Genomic DNA, 15,142 nt, shown 5'->3' with positions numbered 1-15,142 from the left:
CATGTTAACAACACCAAAGTTTGTAGACTGGAGGTGGATCTACATTTCTTGAAATTTCTTGCCTACATTATTGAAGCTGCAGACACGGCAGACTCCCCGTACAGTTGTGGATATTGTGTTTGGACTGCATGTTGTTATTCACCAGACTTTACCCAGCGACTTTCACCACATTTAATTTCCCTCCCTGTGTCCTAAAAAAGACCTAATCCGTCCGGATGATCGCCACAATTGGTATCCAATTGCACTGCGGGAAAGCCTGCTGAGCAAGCTAATGTTTGGTGGCCAAGTTGTTCGGTGTTAAGTGGCTTCACCTCATCAGTTTTGATAGCTTTGGAAATGGCTTCTGAGATTGTTCAAAGGATTTGTTTCGTAGGCTGGGACACAATTTGTCGATTTTAACTCAGAATTACACATTTGATCAAAAAGAACAGGGGTGTCAAACTCATTTTAGCTCAGGGGCCGCATGGAAGAAAATCTGTGCACAGGCGGGCCGAACTATTAAGAACATGGCACTAAAACTAAAAAATAAAGACAACTTCGGATTGTTTTCTTTGTCTTACTTTGGCCAAAAATAGAACAAACACATTCTGTAAATATTACAATAAAAATATAGAACAAAATAAAGTTTAGATCGATGAAGGAAAGAAGAAAGTGAATGAATGTTTACAACTGAATAAATGTACATATGCATAAAAATGTGTTTTCTTTTTGTATTATATTTTTTAATGAATTAAGTAATGTTTATGAAAACCTTTTTCCAAAACACAATATAGAATGTGAGATATAACAGCATAATACAGTGGTTCTCAAATGGGGGTACGCGTACCCCTGGGGGTACTTGAAGGTATGCCAAGGGGTACGTGAGATTTTTTAAAAATGTCTGTCAAAAAGAACTGTGAAAAGAAACGCAATATTCAGTGTTGACAGCTAGATTTTTTGTGGACATGTTCCATAAATATTGATGTTAAAGATTTATTTTTTTGTGAAGAAATGTTTAGAATTAAGTTCATGAATCCAGATGGATCTCTATTACAATCCCCAAAGAGGGCACTTTAAGTTGATGATTACTTCTATGTGTAGAAATCTTTATTTATAATTGAATCACCTGTTTATTTTTCAACAAGCTTTTAGTTATTTTTATATCTTTTTTTCCAAATAGTTCAAGAAAGACCACAACAAATGAGCAATATTTTGCACTGTTATACAATTTAATAAATCAGAAACTGATGACATAGTGCTGTATTTTACTTCTTTATCTCTTTTTTTCAACCAAAAATGCTTTGCTCTGATTAGGGGGTACTTGAATTAAAAAAATGTTCACAGGGGTACATCACTGAAAAAAGGTTGAGAACCACTGGGATAATGCATACATTTATCATTTGTTTTCAAAACGCTTACACTGTGGGACCCCATTTTTATGATTTGATGGGGTCCCCGGGACCCAATTTTGAAAATTCCTAGCGCCAACACTGATGGAATATTGGTGCGTGCAAAACAGCAGCAGGTGGCTGTGGCCCGCGGGCCGGTTCTAATACTAATCAAATATCCTCCCGGGGGCCATGGATAATTCACCCGGCCCACAGGCCTTGACTTTGACACCCCTGTGCTAGAAAGTTTGTTTTGGGAATGCCAAGCTGAATGATTGTGATGTGCACCTCGTCATAGTTGGAATCCACACTGGAGATGTTAGAGAAACAAACTCACCTTGGGCTGCACCTCCACCTCCACCACTTGGTTCTTGTTCATGCAGCCCTTGACGAAGCCCTCCATCTTGCTGTTGAACTTCATGAAGATGACGTAGGCGGCGTATCCCGAGAGCAGAGTGATACTTTCCCAGATGGAGATGAAGTTATCCAGGAAGAAGACGATGAGCAGGATGAGGTCCATGATGTAGAAGGAGACGTCGCGGAAGAGCGGCCACCACGTCAAGTTGAGAATCTCCTTGGAGAAGATGGCGCACATGCCGATGACGAAGAGGATGTTGAAGACGGCCGAGCCCACGATTGTGCCGATGCCCACGTTGCTGTGCGAGATGAAGACGCCGATAATAGAGGTGAAGAGCTCTGGGGCGGAGCCACCCGCCGCCATGAAGGTGGCGCCGGCCACGTCGTCCGAGATGGTCAGCTTCTCTGTGATGACTGTGAGCGCCGGGACGAAGAACTCGTCGCATACGATGGCTAAGGCGATGAACATGTAGATCATGCCGAACATGTGGAGGATGACGGCACCTTGGCGCCTCTCCTCCAGGGTAAATAGGTCCGGCGGGTAATCCCCTTGGCTTCCGTTGCTCGATTTGGATGCGGTCGACATATTGCCTGACGTGTCGCCCTCATTCTGCTGCTGGCTGGAGAGCAGAGTCCTCCGGGGCACCAACTGGCGGGGATTCTCTGGGGGGACGGGGGTTTCACCCGCGGAGGTCCACGTCAAGGCACAGACGGAGACGGCACTCACGGCCAGCAGGCTCACCATGAACCCGAAGATGCGCACGGGCCTCAGCTTCCTCCGCAGGCACCGGTGACTCCGCTGCTTGCAGGAAGCTGCCGCCGCCGCTGCTGTGTGGAAGCACGGCGGACCCATGTCGGCTCCCGTTCTGTTTGGAGCGTTCCTCGCTCGCGCGGGCTTTGGTAGGACGGGGGAGGGAGGGGGAGCGGGCGGGGCAGCTTTTACCGGTGACGGTGTGTCATGGTGGCTTCAAAAAGACTGGTGGTGCTTTCCTGGATCTGGCTTGCCAAATGTTGTCTTCATATTAGCCTCTGCTGGGGAAGAATGACCACGTCGTTAGAATTGTGTCGTGAAGTTTGGCGAGCAATTCATAGCATTATTGCTATTTTTTAGCTCATTTGTCATATCACTATCTACTTTGAATTTAGATGAATTCCCCACTGGATTATGTCATGCATGACTACTTTCCTGCAAAACAATTGCTGTCTTTCCTGACTTTTTCTTTTCCTGTGCGTCGCTGTCTTAAATATATTCTATTTACTATATAACACTGTTAGCACATTATAGCAACGTTGCTAATGTGCGAATAGAGCATCATTCTAGGGACACAATAGCTTGTCACTGTACCTTTAAGTCCCTAGAGCAGGGGTCGGGAACCTATGGCTCTCGAGCCAGATGTGGCTCTTTTGATGACTGCATCTGGCTTTCAGATAAATCTTAGCTGACATTGCTTAACACGATAAGTAATGAATAATTCCGATTGTAATCACAGTGATAATAATAACGTTCACAATATAAAACATTGTCATGCATTTTAATCCATTCATCCCTTTTCTAGAAGTCGCATTAATGGTAAGAAGTATTTTATTTATTATAGGTTAGAATCAGAATAACAATGTTATTGAAAAGAATAAGAGACTTATTATAATCAAAAAATGTTGGTCTTAATTAAAAATGCACGCATTTAGTTGTATTCAGTGTTAAACAATATTATATGGCTCTCACGGAAATACATTTTAAAATATTTGGCTTTCATGGCTCTTTCAGCCAAAAAGGTTCCCCACCCCCGCCCTAGAGGATACATGCACTACCTCTAAAATGTAATAACGTCGACTTTTACCACTGCTTGGACTGTATTAGTATGCACTAGGGGTGTAACGGCACGTGTATTTGTATTGAACCGTTCGGTTCGGTTCGGAGGTGTACCGAACGAGTTTCCACACAAACATATTAAGTAGCCGCCTCTCCTTCCTTCTGCCTCTGTCTCTGTCAGTCCTCTACACAGCACCCAGCATTGTCCCACCCACACAACCATCTGATTGGTTACAAACAGAGCGGTAACATTCAATCAGCAGTGTGTATTCAGAGCGGTAACAGCCAATCAGCAGTGCGTATTCAGAGCGCATGTAGTCAGTGCTTAGCATTTAGCAGGTAAGCATCAGGCAGCGGACTCTCCCCAAATTATAATAAACACCTCCCAGTCAACTACTAGTAACATCACTATGAGCCTGTTAAACTTCTAGAAATATAAAAGGCAGTTCAGCTCGCTTGCAGTCCTGGCTTGAGGTGAAGGCTAATTAGCTTTTAGCGTAACGTTAGCTCATTTTGCGGTGTGTGTGTGTGTGTGTGTGTGTGTGTGTCTGCGTGTGTGTGTGTGTGTGTGTGTGTGTGTGTGTGTGTGTGTGTGTGTGTGTGTGTGTGTGTGTGTGTGTGTGTGTGTGTGTGTGTGTGTGTGTGTGTGTGTGTGTGTGTGTGTGTGTGTGTGTGTGTGTGTGTGTGTGTGTGTGTGTGTGTGTGTTACGGACAGCAAAGCCCTGTCTGTCTGTTATTTTACTTTATCTTATCTGTGTTGATTGAGCTGTGTTGAAGCAGCAAAAAAGGGCATTATGTTAAATGAAGAGTTGCTGTCTCTGATTGTTGATATAATAATGTAACTGCATCATTAAGCCTACATGAACTCCATGGTGTTCACGGATGAATAGTCTCTCCTATTGCTATTGTACCATTTTTTTAGCTATGGTTACATTAATCATTAGAAATGCAGCAGCCTAGTTTTGAATGGCAGGGTCCCTGCTATCACATGTTGATACAAATATAACATTTACATAATAAAAATCAACTACTGGCTTCCCAAATGCTGTAATAAATTAAGCATGATGAGTTGACTTGAAACTGTTTAATGTTGCACTTTTTATATGTAGAAGAAAAGTAAGTTTTGTCATTGTATTTAATCTGAGCAACAACTTGAGGCAGTTTAATGTTGATTAACGTGGGCAGAATTATTATAGTGTTCCCAATGTTAAAAGGATAAAGCCATTGTTCACAAATTTGGTAAATAAATAACCAAAAAATGTATATTTTGTTGTTTTCTTACTGTACCGAAAATGAACCGAACCGTGACCTCTAAACCGAGGTACGTACCGAACCGACATTTGTGTGTACCGTTACAACCCTAGTAAGCACTATCTCGTTCAGGGATGTCAAACATGTGGCCCTCAATCCGGCCCGCGAGATGAGTTTGCTAAGTGTAAAATTGAGCTTCATTTTTAAATTAAATAAACTGCTGTTCTAAAAGTGTCCACTGGATGTCACAATAGCAATTCTGTTAGGCAAGCAAATAGTTTAAATTGGGGCGAGCAAGTATACAAAGCAAGAGGTACGCAGTAAAGTGGGGCTGTGACTCCTTCCTCTCGACCCAACAAAAAAAAAACAATTGGTAACTTCACTTAAAATGCTGCATGAGACACTGCACATTGATATAGTTTTGTGAAAATGATTTTCTTCTGTGCAAATTTAAAAGTCAACTCTGGAAATGACAAATGAGGTAGTTGATACATAGAAGCGTTTTTATTTACGCTTCATTTTGTTCAATCATAGATGGGCTGTGACTTAAAGTTTGATTGGTTTGTAGACACTGAGATTAAGTCTAAGTTGATTGTGTTCTTCATGGTGTTTTTGTAACTGCACCAATTTTTTTCTTCAGTTTTTTTTTACTCATTTGAAGTGTTTTGTCAAGAGGATTATTTGTGATATGTACATTTTCAGAATGTCCTTGTTCTATTTTGGGCCAAAGTAAAACAAAGAAAACAATCTGAAGTTGTCGTAGTTGTGTTTTTAAGTTATTATGCCATGATTTTACCCGTCCGGCCCTCGTAGGAATAGATTTTCCTCCATGTGGCCCCTGAGCTAAAATGAGTTTGACACCCCTGATCTAGTTATTCTTACTTTTTCACTATTTTTCTGCAAATGCACATTTTTTATTTACATATTTGTTGACACAATACACAAAAAGGAGATGTTTCTGGTTTTGATTTTACAAAGTTTGTAGACTACAACACGCAGTGGATCATTTTAGGGATACAACGGCATTTACTGCACCGTTTGAGTCCGTAGTGGGTACATTAGTATAGATTATACCAAACAGGGACATAGATTGACTTCCTACTCTACATTTTTTCCTGACAGTGCAAAGGCAAGAATGACAAGACAGATGGTAAATTTTGCTTATTCAATGGCTTTAGTAGACCCCTAAAGTGCAGTCACATCAATAAACACAAGCAGCGAAGGCCCGACAAAAACATGCAAATCAACAAATAAGAAATTAAAAACAATGCTGATATTTACTGTTCATTCTACACCATTGCCATGCATGTTAACATTGTTTTTATTTTTGGAATCAATTGCCGTTTTCCTTGCCTCGCTTGAACAAATAAAGTCTTAAATAGACAGAAAGGGGTCATGTGCTAAAACAAAAAAAAAGATTTGGGCTTTGTCGGAGTGTATATAGCAGGGGTGTCAAACGTGCAGCCTGCTGGATGAGTTTGCTAAGTATAAAAATGAGCCGAAATTTTTGAATGAAAAAAACTGCTGTTCTAAATGTGTGCACTTGATGTCGCAATAGCAATTCTTTGTATCTTTGTAGATTATGCTACATATGTAAAAAAAAACAAAAAAAAAACTACATAATGTTAGTGCACCAGTCGAGGTAAATGATCAAACTACATCAATAACATACTGTCATTTGATTTTGATATTATTTGTTCATCTTGATAGATTGAAAATTAACACCAGTGAGTTGACTGATGAACATTATCACATCATTTAAGCAGAAAGTATGAATAACGACAAATAAAGATAGAATACTATTAACCGCAACATGTAAGTGTAAAAAAAACAACAACATTATGATTTGTACATTTTCAGAATGTGCTTGTTCTATTTTTAAACAAAGAAAACAATCTGAAGATGTCTTTATTTTTAAGTTATCGTGCCGTGATTTTACCAGTCCGGCCCACTTGGGAGTAGATATTTCTTCATGTGGCCCCCGATCTAAAATGAGTTTGACACCCCTGAACTACACTAAAAGTATTTGGACAAAATATGCATGCACATTGACATTAATTACCTGATCCTGGCGTACCTCGAGACAGAAGTATTGTGATTACATACTGGATGTGTCCCAAAATTTGTGTCTATACGGCTCTTTAAAAGTACACTTTGACATTATTATGTATTTCTAAACCAAAACTATTGGGGTACAACCCTCATGATCCCTTTCTGCAGGTGTCGCAATATTTGTGTCCATGCAGTGTGTCTCCAAGTGTGCACTTTGATGTGAATTATGTAATCCTGGTCCTTTCCGACAAAAACATTAAGTTCACTGAATGTTTTTGTCCATATACAGTTAGTGTGCAAGGACACTGACATGATTTGTGTCACCAGTATCTAGTATTTCACCAATGAGTTGACTGATGAACATCATCACATAATTTAAGCAGAAAGTATAAATAACGACAAATAAAGATAGAATACTATTAACCGCACGCAACATGTAAGTGTAAAAAAAAAAACCCAACAACATTATGATTTGTACATTTTCAGAATGTGCTTGTTCTATTTTTAAATAAAGAAAACAATCTGAAGTTGTCTTTATTTTTAAGTTATCATGCCGTGATTTTACCAGTCCGGCCCACTTGGGAGTAGATTTTTTCCCATGTGGCCCCCCCCCATCTAAAATGAGTTTGACACGCCCGGTCTATAGCTCCCAGTGCATCATATTAAGTGTCCAATGGTGACACATTTGAAGTTGTCAGAGTTGTATTTTTAAGTTATTATGCCATGATTTTACCCGTCCGGCCCACGTGGGAATAGATTTTCCTCCATAGCAATTATTTGTATCTTTGCAGATTATGCTACATTTTTTTTTTTAAATGAACCACATGATTAGGAAAATGAGCAAACTACATAAATAACATCCTACGGAGCCCCTAAAGGGACATCAACGGAAACAATGTTTTGCGAGATCACGCAAAAGTTTTTTTTTCCTATTTCAGTGAACCAGAAGTAAAACAGACACAACAATGGTGAACCGGAAGTGAAACAGACAAAGCGATGGAGGAGCCTACCCATCATCCGTGGGAGAAGTTTATTGATTTCTATTTTAGTATTGGCCTAACACATGAAGACATCAAATCGTATTATGGTCCCACAACAGAGTACAGATGATGGGTAGGCTCCCGCATGCTCCCGCTCCTCCATCGCTGTGTCTGTTTCACTTCCGGTTCACCATTGCTGTGTGTGTTTTACTTCCGGTTCACTGACATAGGAAAACAACCTTTTGCGAGATCTCGCAAAAAGTATTGCGAGATCTCGCAAAACATCCATGTCCCTTTAGGGGCTCCGTAACATCCTGTAATTTGATTTTGTTATTATTTTTTTATCTTGATAGATTGAAAATTAACACCAATGAGTTGACTGATGAACATTCTCACATAATTTAAGCAGAAAGTATAAATAAGGACAAATAAAGATAGAATACTATTAACCACAACATGTAGGGGGGAAAAAAACAACAACAACAACATTATGATTTGTACATTTTCAGAATGTGCTTGTTCTATTTTTAAACAAAGAAAACAATCTGAAGTTGTCTTTATTTTTAAGTTATCGTGCCGTGATTTTACCAGTCTGGCCCACTTGGGAGTAGATTTTTCTCCTGATCTAAAATGAGTTTGACACCCCCGGTCTATAGCTCCCAGTGCATCATATTAAGTGTACAATGGTGACACATCTGAAGTTGTCGTAGTTGTATTTTTAAGTTAATATGCCATGATTTTACCCTTCCGGCCCACGTGGGAATAGATTTTCCTCCATAGCAATTATTTGTATCTCTGCAGATTATGCTATATATTAAAATATAAATAAACCACATGATTAAGAAAATGAGCAAACTACATAAATAACATCCTGTAATTTGATTTTGATATTATTTTTTCATCTTGATAGATTGAAAATTAACACCAATGAGTTGACTGATGAACATTATCACATCATTTAAGCAGAAATCAAATCAAATCAACTTTATTTATAAAGCACATTTAAAATGTACCACAGGGGTAGCCAAAGTGCTGTACAACGGGCAGGTTAAAAGATAATACGTGAACCGAGCAAACACAACACAACACAAACAGAGCACGATAAAAAATACATAAATAAATAATAATAAATAAATAACTAAAATAAATAGAACATAAACACAGGTTCCCAGCAGGTGTATTATGGGGCGCCATAGCAGGATGGATATCACTCAGTGTTAAAAGCCATGGAATAAAAGTATGTTTTAAGAGAGATTTAAAAACAGAGCTAGGTCGTTCCAGAGCTTGGGAGCAGCAGCGGCGAAAGCTCTGTCACCTCTTAGCTTCAGTCTTGTGTCAGGGACCGTCAGTAGCATCTGATCGGCTGATCTTAGGGATCGGGTGGGGCAGTAAGGCTGAAGGAGGTCGGAGGGATATGTTGGAGCGAGGTTGTTTAGACATTTAAAAACAAATAGAAGGAGTTTAAAATTGATTCGGTAACGCTCCGAAAGTATAAATAAGACAAATAAAGATAGAATACTATTAACCGCAACATGTAAGTGTAAAAAAGAAAACAGCAACATTATGATTTCAGAATGTGCTCGTTCTATTTTGAAACAAAGACAAACAATCTAAAGTTGTCTTTATTTTTAAGTTATCGTGCTGTGATTTTACCAGTCCGGCCCACTTGGGAGTAGATTTTTCTCCCGATCTAAAATGAGTTTGACACAACCCCGGTCTATAGCTCCCAGTGCATCATATTAAGTGTACAATGGCGACACATGTGAGTCCATAGTGGTACATGAATATCCCTAAAGGGACATCAATCCATGCACTCATCCTCACAGGTCTCGCCTCTATTTCGTGCATATATGATGGCAAATGTTGGCCATGTGCATGCATGTTCAGCAATCAGCACCAAATATGGGAACATTGCAGGTGTGTGTCACGCAAAATGCAGTTAAAAATAAAAAAGGAGCAGGCCGTCGGAGACATCAGAATGATGACGCCGCACGCTGACTTTTACCGCGAAAGCCCATCAACCGTAACTCTGCCCTTCACTGCCGTATTCGCCCTCTCTGCTCTATTGATGTAAAATAATAATAATAATAATAATAATAATAATAATAATAAACACCGACCCAAAGTGGAGGCTTTTACACGCCGAGGTGCGCGGCTCCTTACACGCGGGCGTCTCGCCTTACCTTCCCGTCCAGAGGCGGCTGGCGTGCGGCAGCAGGTTGCCAATCCGCGATCCGATACCCTCTCGCTGTCATTGAGCACAAAAATGTCACCAATCTCGCCTCTAACGACGGACAGAGGAGGAGCTTTTGGGCAGGCGAGGAGGAGGAGGAGGAGGAGGAGGGAGAGGGGGAGGAGGCGGGGGCGGGGGCGGGAATAGAAGAAAAATGATGCGCTCACCTCCTCGCATCCCACCCTGCATCCGATGAGAGCCAACCTAAAAAATAAAAAAAAATGGGGCTGATTTATAATGAATACAGTCAGGTGAAGAAGCGCATCCTCATCCCTGCCAGGTTCAAGCTGCTGCATGCATGATGGAATGGGGTTGCTTGTGGTGATGTTGCATGTTACCGTGGTTACACAGCAATGACAGCTCTCCGACTGATGTTTCTTTTTTATTTGTATTTTTTTTACACCCACCCCCCCTTTAATTCTGACGTCGTGTACCAAACAGGTGGCAGCGCCTCAGGCCCAAAGGGTGATTGATGTGCGGAGCCTAAGGTCTTCTCAAGGTTACATGGGGGAGTGCGGCGTCCTCCGTCGTTCACTTACTCTACAGCAGTGTTCCTCAAACTTTTTTTCACCAAGTGTAACGGGGTCAATTACACTATATTGCCAAAAGTATTTGGCCACCCACACTGTAAAAAAATCATATTTTTATGGTTCATTTACTCTAAATTTCTACTGTAATTTTTCTTTTCTTTTTTAATACTTTATAAAACTGTAGAATTGAAGACATTATCTGTAAATAAACAATCCGCCTGTTATTTTAAGTAATATGCCAGTAATGACAAACTATGTATATTTCTATTTTTTTTACAGAAAAATACCAAATTAATTATACATAGCATTTTCTGTTTTCTTAAATTACTTTTCATGTAAAATTACAGTAATTATTTTTCATTAAATATGTAGCTTGTTATATAAAAGTCTATGTCCATACTAACAATCTGTAGAATAAAGGGTTTTTTTTCTGCAGAACTGTTTGCATCGTCACTTTATTAAAGGTGGTTGATCTTAATAATTTAGTAAAAATCTGTAAAATTACGATATTTTTCCGCAAAACGTTTCATGAAAATTTCTGTAAATATAATGTTTTTGATCATTATTTGGTTTACAATGCCATCCATCCATCCATATTCTTCCGCTTATCCGAGGTCGGGTCGCGGGGGCAGCAGCCTAAGCAGGGAAGCCCAGACTTTCCTCTCCCCAGCCACTTCGTCCAGCTCTTCCCGGAGGATCCCGAGGCGTTCCCAGGCCAGCCGGGAGACATAGTCTTCCCAACGTGTCCTGGGTGTTCCCCGTGGCCTCCTACCGGTTGGACGTGCCCTAAACACCTCCCTAGGGAGGCATTCGGGTGGCATCCTGACCAGATGTCCGATCGGGGCTTATGCTAAATAATTATTAGTTTAAGGGGTTCAACGACTTAGTGTAGACATGGCCTAAGTCGTTTAACCCATTAAACTAATAATTATTTAGCCTAAGCCCCGTTTCAGCCACACTAAACCAGCGTTTAAGGTCCCCCTCCTCGGACAAATTTTTACACGGGTAAGTCAGCCGTGTAATTCTTGAATCTCCGGCACTTAGCTTTGTATAAACTCATTGATCGTTTACAAAGTGAGTTCGGAGAGGAAGTGACGCCAGAGAGACCACGCCCACACAGGAAGTTTGGTTAAATTAAGACAGAATAACCTTGTCACAAAAACATACCTTTAGTTATGTCCTCTTTTTGATGGGGAAAATATTTGCTTCTCAAGCTGGCCTCCACCGGCGATGGGTAGCACTCCAAAAACCGCGACAGAATGTCCCTGGATTTCGATGGCGAGGACTCCCAATGAACATTCCCTGCCGCCATGGAGGTTTTATAGTCTTGAGTCACTTTTAAGAGTAACACCACCTCGTCGTCAGACCACACAAAGAATTCTCTCTTCTTCACAACAAGAGCAGCCATTTTCTATACCATCGCAGATAGAAAGAATACACTTCCAGGTCAGAGGTGACTATATGACGCGTGCATTTATTTATTTTTTTTCGTGCATTTGTACTACTGAGACGCGTTGCTCCGGCGGACGGAGGGAGGCAGGGGTCTTAAACGGTGGCATTGCTGTGTGTGGACACGGATAAGGTTAGGTGTGATTTACCCTAGATAACCTTATCCGGCTTAGTGTAAACGGGGCCTTAGTTCCAGTGAAAGGAACTTTGAATGCTCCAGGATACCAAAACATTTTGGACAATTCCATGCTCCCAACCTTGTGGGATCAGTTTTGAGCGGGCCCCTTCCTCTTCCAACATGACAAGGTCCATAAAGACATGGATGACAGAGTCTGGTGTGGATGAACTTGGCTGGCCAGCACAGAGTCCTGACCTGAACCCGATAGAACACCTTTGGGATGAATTAGAACGGAGACTGAGAGCCAGGCCTTCTCGACCAACATCAGTGTGTGACCTCACCAATGCGCTTTTGGAAGAATGGTTGCAAATTCTTATAAACACACTCCGCAACCTTGTGGACAGCCTTCCCAGAAGAGTTGAAGCTGCAAAACGTGGGTCAACATCATATTGAACCCTATGGGTTAGGAATGGGATGGCACTTCAAATTCATATGTGAATCAAGGCAGGTGGCCAAATACTTTTGGCAATATAGTGTATGTCATGTTGTATGCTGTATGCATGCTGTAAGCTGGTTTTCTAATTACCTTTCTGATAGAACACAATGTGTCCAGTTTACTGGGTCGTCTTCATCTTTCCTGCCTATTTTAAAGGGCGTACCACAGGGTTAAATATTAGGACCGCTGTTGTTCTCCATTTATGTGAACAATCTTTGTGATAAAATATCAGATGCTGCGTTCCATTTCTATGATGCGGTCATATATTGTTCATCCCCCTCCGCAGTGCAAACCCTTGAACTCTTGCAGTCTGCTTTTGACCCAACTTAGGCTAGTGCTAAATGCAGACAAATCTAAGGTGATGTTATTCTCAAATGGCAAACGGCTGCCATTGAACATCACTAAAATATTGACTATACATGTGACACGGCCCGGGCGCATGCCAATGCGCACTCGTCTATGCGCTCTGGTGAGCGCACCCCCAAGAACGCACTTCCAGGAGCGCGCCAGGCGCGTGTCAGTGTACTGCAGCCGGCAGCTGCAATCAATCACCAGCAATCAGCGCACCTGTGGTTCATCAGAGGTCCTGCCTTCTTAAGCAGACCGAAAACGTAATCATCTGTTCCTATTCCGTAAGTGATCCTTAGCTCTATGCAACCTTGCTCTCTCTCTTTGTGTTTTTCCCCTCCGTGTTTTATTGTGCGTTGTCCTGTGTCCTGCCGTTCCTGCAGCAAATCCCCGTTCCCGTTTGACGAGCTGTGCATCTCGTTTTCCTCGTTTGTTCCTCTCTGGTTCTCTGGCTGCCCCCTTGGATCTTGACCTCTCGCCTGGACACGGACCTCCTACACCCCACTATAGCCCGCCGACTTCCTGCCTGTCTCACGGACATTCGAGCCTGGCTTTCCCCTCCGGGACTTCCGCCTCTCGCTCAACACCGGTAACATACTCATCAATTCCTACACATAGTCTCACACAATACACCCTTTGGATTTTTGTCACACTCCATTTTCTAGTTTATTTTATATGATTGTTTATTATTATATACATTGTAAATATATATAATAAATACATAGAGCTAAACTATGCCCCCTTGTGTCTGTGCCATTTACTCCCCCCGTAAACATAACATGGGCTCGAGCTTGAGTTGATCACAACATATAAGTACTTAGGAATTATTGTTGATGAGAGATTGTCTTTTAAAGCACACATGGAAAAGCTTGTCTCTAAGCTTAAAATAAAATTGGGTTTCCTTTTCAGAAATAAGTCTTGTTTTTCCCTAAAAGTTAGGAAACATCTGATCTCCATCCATCCATCCATTTTCTACCGCTTATCCCCTTTCGGGGTTGCAGGGGGATGAGGAATAGCTAAACATGCTTCACTACACACCGTAGCTCACCAGCATCAAAACGCCATTGGTGGATCTACACCTGACTTGCTTACTTACTAGTAAAAGAAAAGTTGTCTTGTATGTTCACTATTTTATTTAAGGACAAACTTGCAATAAGAAACATATGTTTAATGTACCGTAAGATTTTTTTTTTTAAAATAAAGACAATAATGCAATTTTTTGTGGTCCCCTTTATTTAGAAATGTACCGAAAAGTACCGAAAAGTATCGGTACCGGTACCAAAATATTGTATAATAATATCTAACACTAGTTTGAATATAGAAAAATTAAACACAGTTTAAGAATTACTGTGCTATAGGCTTAAAGTTACCACACAATAAGAGTCCATTTTTGTCCCTAAAGGGTACTCATGTTCCACATTTTTAGAACAAAAAAACACGATAAAGGTCACTTTACTTTACTGCTCTATAGAGACGATACATAGCAGGACATAATGATAGACTTTTAAAACTATTGGACTGTTGAACCATGCAAAGGCATTAAAACGCTTTGGCACTGGTCTGCATTGCCGGCAGTAAGTCGGACCCGTTTCCAGGGAGGGTCGGACTCCGTCAGGGCTGCCCTTTGTCACCGATTCTGTTTACAACTTGGCTTTGAGGGAACCAGATTTGGTGGCTGCAGGATTAGGTCTCTGCTTTTTGAGGATGATGTGGTCCTGCTGGCATCAGCTCTCACTGGATCGGTTTGCAGCTGAGTGTGAAGCGATTGGGATGAATATCAGCACTTCCATGGTTCTTGCACGAAAAAAGGGTGGAGGGAGGAGATCCTGCCCCAAGTGGAGGAGTTCAAATAACTCGGGGTCTTGTTCACGAGTGAGGGAAGAGTGGATCATGAGATTGACAGGCGGTTTAGTGACCCTGTATCGGTCTGTCGTGGTGAAGAAGGAGCTAAGCCGAAAGGTAAAGCTCTCAATTTACTGGTCGATTTACGTTCCTATCCTCACCTATGGTCATGAGCTTTGGGTTATGACCGAAAGGACAATATTATGAGTACAAGCAGCCGGAATTAGTTTCCTTCATCAGGTGGCGGGGCTCTCCCTTAGAGATAGGGTGAGAAGCTCTGTCATTCGGGAAGAGCTCAAAGTCAAGCCG

General features: G+C 41.4%; 1 protein-coding gene across 9 annotated transcripts in view; it reads right to left on the bottom strand.

Moving 5' to 3' along the window:
• Positions 1–10,128, bottom strand: part of LOC133662195 (sodium/potassium/calcium exchanger 2-like) — a 96,432-nt gene extending 86,304 nt beyond the window's left edge. For 4 of the 9 annotated variants that reach the window (XM_062065957.1, XM_062065959.1, XM_062065962.1 and 1 more), the window contains exons 1-2: positions 9,938–10,063; positions 1,705–2,753 (exon numbers count right to left, since the gene is read on the bottom strand). In XM_062065957.1, coding sequence (XP_061921941.1) covers positions 1,705–2,577 — 873 coding nt within the window. In that variant the 5' untranslated portion in view covers positions 2,578–2,753; positions 9,938–10,063. Of the gene's footprint in view, positions 1–1,704; positions 2,757–9,937 lie in introns of all 9 variants that reach the window. The other 5 variants (XM_062065954.1, XM_062065960.1, XM_062065961.1 and 2 more) reach the window with 3 other exon arrangements.
• Between the last annotated feature and the right edge of the window lie 5,014 nt (positions 10,129–15,142).

The sequence above is a fragment of the Entelurus aequoreus genome, linkage group LG12 (assembly GCF_033978785.1).
Source record: "Entelurus aequoreus isolate RoL-2023_Sb linkage group LG12, RoL_Eaeq_v1.1, whole genome shotgun sequence".
NCBI lineage: Eukaryota > Metazoa > Chordata > Actinopteri > Syngnathiformes > Syngnathidae > Entelurus > Entelurus aequoreus.
This window is presented reverse-complemented; position numbering and strand designations above follow the sequence as displayed.